The sequence below is a fragment of the Colossoma macropomum genome, unplaced genomic scaffold (assembly GCF_904425465.1).
Source record: "Colossoma macropomum unplaced genomic scaffold, Colossoma_macropomum, whole genome shotgun sequence".
Classification (NCBI taxonomy): domain Eukaryota; kingdom Metazoa; phylum Chordata; class Actinopteri; order Characiformes; family Serrasalmidae; genus Colossoma; species Colossoma macropomum.
Window position 1 is genome coordinate 30636465 of NW_023494806.1, and position 7479 is coordinate 30643943.

The 7479-nt window shown below is 35.9% G+C and overlaps 1 protein-coding gene across 1 annotated transcript; it reads right to left on the reverse strand.

Moving 5' to 3' along the window:
• Positions 1–5682: 5682 nt before the first annotated feature.
• LOC118827072 (chemokine-like receptor 1) lies at positions 5683–6972 on the reverse strand. Its single transcript, XM_036598281.1, is given in 3 exon segments — positions 5683–6103; positions 6105–6842; positions 6844–6972. Coding segments are annotated over 3 exon segments (972 nt in total). The 3' UTR covers positions 5683–5998.
• Positions 6973–7479: the final 507 nt, after the last annotated feature.

Genomic DNA, 7479 nt, shown 5'->3' on the forward strand with positions numbered 1-7479 from the left:
GATGCCTCTTGATTCTGTGCAGCAAACACAAATAGAAAAGTGTGCTTCTCTTGACTACTGATAAGAAAGGAGCATTTAATTGGTTTGTTGGAAGTTATGACTGTATACACCTTTAATTTATATAATGTGAAATTTATTGTAGTGCTCCACTATGCATTGAAATTTGGCATCTGTACAGATGAACTCTCACATCTGAATCAAATAATCCAAGTCAAATTCAGATCTGATGAGATAAATAGACAAGCTGATGTTGTCCAGTGTTGTCCAGTTTATCTTCTTTATGGACAGGAATAACATAAAAATCTTGATTGTATTCTGTATATTTTGAAAGGTTTGGGTACACAAGGTTGATATTGTATGCTAAAGACCACTGCTCTCATTGGCAATCGGGCATCATATAGGCAAGTCAAGTCTATTTATACAGCACATTTTATACACAAAAGTGATTTCCATAAATAAAAACTAAATAAAACTGGCATAAAAACATCTGGTTTGTATTTGAATGAAAACGACTTACCTGTCAAATGCTCCTTCAGTTCAGAGCTGCAGAGCTGATGATGAGGGACAAAACTTTATGTATCTGGGAAGTTGCGTAACTTTCAGTGCCTTCCCTGTCATGATGTCTGTTCTAAGAATTAAACAAGTTGAAAACCACACAGCTATCTCTGTGAGCAATGACCCTCAGCAAGCACAAAGCTAGATACACGCTTTGCAGGGGTAGATACACTTGACCCTGTACCCCATAAACCTGCCCCAGCTTAATCTTTTAAATGGCCAGGGCCCACTAGCAAGTCCATAATTTTACTTTCTACTACTAGAACCTAAAATCAACTTAGCAACATTGCATTTAGTCCATGTGGTTACTGAATAATAAGCCTCGGTATATGATATTAATCACAACACGCACCCGCCAATAGATATAAAGAGCAATAGAAAAGCTAAACTTCAGCAATGTTTTCCAACATTTTATCCAGTACAGCAGTTTAAATACTTCCTACAATCATTAAAATGTGTCTTAGAAATGCAACTGTAAAGAATATAAAACAAATAACACTGTAATTCAGCCTTGTATGTTGTGTTTTACCTTCATTTATTCCTCAGTGAAGAAAAGGTCGTTTTTTGAATGTGTTTGTAAAAGACCACTAAGCTCATTAGCCAAACATCACATTCCACATCAGAATTTCATGATCTGTTGCACCATCAGCTCCAGGCCATGTCTTTACAATTAAAATTGAGCTCAGCCTTTTCCATTCTAAGGACCATTTGTTTATAACTAGAAAGGATAGAGGCTAAAATTAACTTTTTCAAATACAATTTTCTTTTTCCTTAATAAAGTGCTGATACTAAAAACCTGAGAATTATGGCCTGCAAAAGAGTAGATCTTTCATTTCTGTTCAATCACAGAAAACAAAATTTACTGTTATATTAAAAAACATAATGTAAAAAAAATATATGACATGTTAGCCATGCCGTTAAAAGGGGGGAGTGGGGTAGAAAAGAATGTGATGTTATGGAAACATAACAGTCCATCTCGTTTTCATTGAAAATGCTCCACTTGCTTCCCCACAAGTGTAAGGTGTTTGGTCTTAAGACATCTCTTTAATTTAGTTGGCTTAGGCACCAGATTTAACACCTCAGTCAATAATCCACACATTAGACTTTTGGATTAGCATCATTACAATCAAAGCAACAAAAACAAACCTTACAAGATATCTGCTTCTTTATGATTGGTTTATCAACTTCAGTTTATCTACTCAGTTTGTTGATGCTCAGTCAAAAATAAAAAAACAAGTGCAAATCTAGCTAGTATTTTATGATAGAGATAGGGCCTCTCAGGTTGGAAGGCACTCAACTTGCTACTGAGGAAGAGCTGAGGATTCCTCTGAGTTCAGCCTACATGGGTACATGGTTAACTCAAAGCCTGTGGGACAGTTCTGACAGTTTTTCTGAAGTTGACATGTGAGAAATGAGAATTCAAATTCAAAAGCAGTGAAGATGGAAATTGTCTACACATCTATATCCTAGGGGTCAGTGAGCTAAAACAGACCAGATAAGGACACTTTCCATAAGGGGAACACACTAGGGGATCTACTACTTGGGTCATGAACAAAGAAGAAATGAAGTGGCTTTCACGGGAGAACACACACGGGACGACAACTTATAAGCTATTGGGTCCATTTATTCTCTATCAGGATTTCAAAGATTTGTTGTAGTGAGAGGAATTCAGCTCACTGTCACAAAAGTAACAGCCAACTGAAACAAACAAAGAAATAAAGAAAAACAAAAATACAAATTTTAAATGGACCTGGCTTAAATACTTTTTCGGTCCGCTACAGACGACCTACTGTTTCTGACTTTACATCTACAAGGTAGACCAACAAGGTAGGAGTGTCTTATAGAGCGAACAGAATTTAAATGTACTGGATGAAGTCATTTGAGTCGGAAAGAGATGGGATTTGTAAAAATCCTATATAGTTCTTATTTTGTTGTACCTCAATCATTTAAGTTCAACACATGACATGCAATTGATGGAACTGAAGCATATACACTGCATATATTTATATGCCCTACGTACATGTGAGACTTACAAAGTTACACAAAGAAACAATAGAAGAAAACAAGCCAGGTTTAGATTTGAATGTCCTATAGAGTGTTGGAGAATCTCAATAAAGTTGTCTTGATAATGGTGATAAGCCATGCTGTATCCTAAACCACATCAAAAAGTCTGTGTGACATTAATGAAAGAAAAATGTAAATAAAACAAAATGCAGTGAGGTGCAAATCATTTAAACCCTATATTTTATTGAAAATACTACAAAGACAACATATCAAATGTTGAAACTGAGAAATTTTATTGTTTTTTGAAAAATATATGCTCATTTTGAATTTAATGGCAGCAACACGTTCCAAAAAAGTTGGGACGGGGTCAACAAAAGGCTGGCAAAGTTGTGTAATGCTTAAAAAACACTTGGTGGTTAATTGGCAACAGGTCAGTAACATGATTGGGTATAAAAAAAGCAATCCAGAGAGGCGGAGTCTTTCAGAAGTAAAGATGAGGAGGGGTTCACCACTCTGTGAAAGACTACACAATCAAATAGTGCCACAATTCAAGAATAACGTTTCTTAACATAAAATAGTAAAGAACTTTTGCTTTTCATCATCTACAGTACATAATATCATTAAAGGATTCAGAGAATCTGGAGAAATCTTTTATTTATTTATTTATTTTTTTCAAAACACAACACCTTCATTTTCAACAAATAAATTCAACTAAACTCAACCCTGGACTTTTGTCTAGACCAGCCCACTACAACCACGTTGATGTTTCCCCCAACAAAAAACAAGCTTACAGAAAACAATCACATGTTAAATCACAGTCACAATATTGGTCAGAAAAATCACAATTACATATTTTTCTGTATATTTTACATATACAGAAAAGATTTGGGTGACTGCTGACATCTACTTTTTACTAGCCACAGTTGCTGTTTAGCTCCAGCGCTAAACTAAAGATGGAACCATTCTTGAAATCATTCTGTGTAATCTCTCGAGACACAAGGCTTCACTAGGCTTTCCATTAATACTAGATTTTTAAAATATTAATTAAAATTACCTTCTCAAATAAAATTCTACCTTCTGAATTAATGATTAGTAATCAATGATTTCTGTATTAATCAGAGAATTTTGATTACTGTTCAAATCGCAAACTAAAGTTGGTCCACGAAGGGGAGCTATGAGCACTCCAGTTGCTTTTGTGCGATTGTTTGTGTGCATACATTACCTCTCCTCATGAATCCCTCCCAAACAGACCTTCAGTTAGCTAACTCGTTTCACTGGCTAAAGAAATATTTATTTTTGTTACCTCACTGGATTTCGTACCATATGGAGCTAAACCACCTATGGCCACCTAATCATGATGTGCATGCACAGTTTGGCTGTATTATGTGTTTTGACGAGATGTCAAACCTCTCTGTACACAGGAATCTATATCTACACAGGAGTCAAATTAAAATTTCACTTGAAGTCGTTGTATTTAAACAGCTTTTTGACTTACACTTTTGACTTGACTTATATGACGTTTAAATATTAAATTAATAAGTAAATAATGTAAGTCTTCTTACCTCCAAACAGCTGTCTGTATGTTAAATTAGTCCTGAGTAGCACCGATAAAATCCAATATTATGATATTTTTCAGATATACCACAGTACCACACTGTCAGATGATATTAAAGTTAATGCACTCATGCTTCCTGAGTTCCCTTATTTTTTAATGCATATTGAGCACATGACTGATCTCACAGTATATCACGTTATACCAGTACAGTAAAATAATAATTTTATAGTATTACTGCACTATACAATTTGGCATCCGTACTGTTAAAATCAGTTGAAGTCAAATTCAGCTGAGATAAACTAAGAATTTGATTGCAACTAGTGTCATCCAGTTTATGTCTATGTCACTAATACTGAGGCACAATACACCGATCAGGCATAACATTATGTCCACCTCCTTGTTTCTGTGCTTATTCTCCATTTTATCAGCTCCACTTACTATATAGGTGCACTTTGTAGTTCTACAGTTACAGACTGTAGTCCATCTGTTTCTCTGCATACTTTGTTAGCCCCCTTTTACCCTGTTCTTCAGTGGTAAGGACCCCCATGGACCCTCACAGAGCAGGTACTATTTGGGTGTTGGATCATTCTCAGCACTGCAGTAACACTGATGTGGTTGTGGTGGTGTTAGTGTGTGTTGTGTTGGTACGAGTGGATCAGACACAGCAGTGCTGCTGGAGTGTTAAACACTGTGTCCACTCACTGTCTGCTATTTTAGACGATAGCTCATCTCTTGCTGTACAGTATGAGCTAATTATCCTCTAGTGCTTCATTGGTGGTCACAGGACGCTGCCCACAGGACGCTGTTCACTGGATATTTTTGGTTATTAGACAATTCTCAGTCCAGCAGTGACACTGAGAAAAAGTTAACATCAGATTCATGATGTGTTCTTAAACTGTAGAACTGTTTCCACCTTTGTGCTCAAGTGTGTGTAGATTCTGAAGAACAAATCCTAAAAACAAAAATGTTTATGATTGTCAGCATCTTAATGAAAACTTCTCAAGTGTGTTTTAAGAAGAAATTTCTTAATTTCTTAAGAATGGTTGGTGAATGAGGCTTATTGTATTATTGCTCAAAGTATAATAAAATTGAGGTGTCAATGAATTGAATGAATTGTTCTTGTTGTTCCATTTTCCATTTCCATTTTAGAAAACATTCAATTTTTCAATATTCAATATTATTGCTATTATTATTATTACACAGCATTCAATATTTAAACGAGTAATTTGTATGATCATTGCACATGACAAATTAATTGTGGATTTAACTCTGGCTCATACATGCTATCCTGTAAAATTACAGAAAAAAAATAACTGAAATCCATTTTGTGGCTTTGTGATTCATGGATCTGTTGTCGTAGTCTGGGCTTTTTGGTGGGATGCTAATCTTTGACTCAAAGTTTTAACTATATATTTTGATGTACATGCACATATTTACACAGCATATCATCACCGTCATGCAAAAATCTTGTTTCTTATTTTTTAGAATTTTTACTTTCAGATTGTGTAAAGTTCTGAATTACTCTCTACATTATATCAAAAAGTCATGATGAACAGGTCAGTAGAAATGTTCTGTTCTGACAGCGATGATGTTTTATGATATTGATATTGGTATTTCTCATATATTCACATACCAGAACTGTTACAGAGCATTACAACATTGGTGTCTACAGATACTATAATGAGTTCTAAGAATTAAATGTAATAAAAGCATAAACTGTTGATTTAGAAAGTGCTGTTTGTGTAACTATAGCTAGGTACAGAGATTATACAGGGTTATGCTTAAAATGCTCAAACTGAATAATGAATACAGAACTCTTATGAAATGTTAGCAAGAGTAGTTAATGGTAGATCATACTTCTTCAGAAGTGGTGAAAGGTGTCTCTTAGCGTGTGCTCGGGTCATCCTCCTCCTCCTCAATTGCATTTTCAATCTTTGTCAGAAGCGCACAACATTTCCTCTCAAAGTCCTTCCCTATGAACACATAAAGAAATCAGGTTCAGACAGCTGTTGGCACTGGCAAAAGTAGCACCTATTACCTGTCCAGTAGGGAGAATACTCGCGTATTTGTGGTGGTTTAGTTCCATCAAAGCAACAGTGTGAAAAGGCAGCCAGCAGATGAGGAAAGTAGCAATCAGTGCCGTCATGATCTTGAAAGGCTTTTTGGACCTCGCTGACTGGTTGAGCTTCAGCTTTGGTATGATGTCAATGTAACAGAAGATAATGATGAGGAACGGCATCAAAAATCCAAAAACGAAGCGGCAGGACACTACGGCAGCATGCTGCTCAGCAGATGTGTAGTTGTTGAAACAAATATTTCTGTCCTCGAATATGTCACGCTCAGTGTCACGGAAAAAAGCTGATGGTGAACTAAACGCTGATGCGATGACCCAGGCTAGCACAACCACCACAGAAGCCTTTCTTACGGTGCGCTGTTTCTGAGCCCACACAGGAAACATAAGGACCACGCAGCGGTCCACACTGATGATGACGAGGAGGAAGATGCTGCTGAACATATTGAGGAACAGGATGAAGGAAGTGAACTTGCACATGAAGAGTCCAAAGACCCAGTCGTTTTTGACCGTATAAGCAACACTGATGGGCAGGAAGGAGCAGAACAGGAAGTCGGACACGGCCAGACTCAGGTACCAGGTGGTGTTTACTGACTTCTTCACCTTAAACCCTGCAATCCAGATCACCAAACCATTTCCAGCGACACCCAGGATCAATTATGATCACATTAATTACTGCCAAAAAAACACGCTTTGCATCTGTGCAAGTTGCTGGAGGGGCTGGAGTTTGGTATTCATATTCAGGATAATAGTCAGCATATTCATAATCTTCAGTGGTTGAATTCATGATGCCTCCTGATTCTGTAAAGTGAACAGAAACAGGAAAGGTGTAGCTCTGCTCACTAATTAAATTCTTTATCAGAAACACTTAAAGGTTGCATTTGCCAACTTTGTTGTCAAGATGACACAACGGCTGTGTCAGATAATGGCACCTATCGGAATAAGCTTTTTTAAAAGATATGTAGGTTTATGTCAGCTGTCATAAAGGTTTATGCTGCATGTAGACTTATGAACACTGACCTACAATAAAGAGTTACAGTTATCTTTTCCTTTTGCAGACAAGATAAAGCATATAATAATATCTTATATATGAAATATTGAGAAAAGCTAATAATGAGTATGAACAGTTTTACACTTAAACAATATATATATATATATATATATATATATATATATATATATATATATATGCACAATATAAAAAATACTAGTATACAATAATGTAATATAATTATAAAACAAAAGAATTCTTATATCCTGAGCATGTTTTTTGCCAAAAGAACAAAAAAAAGGT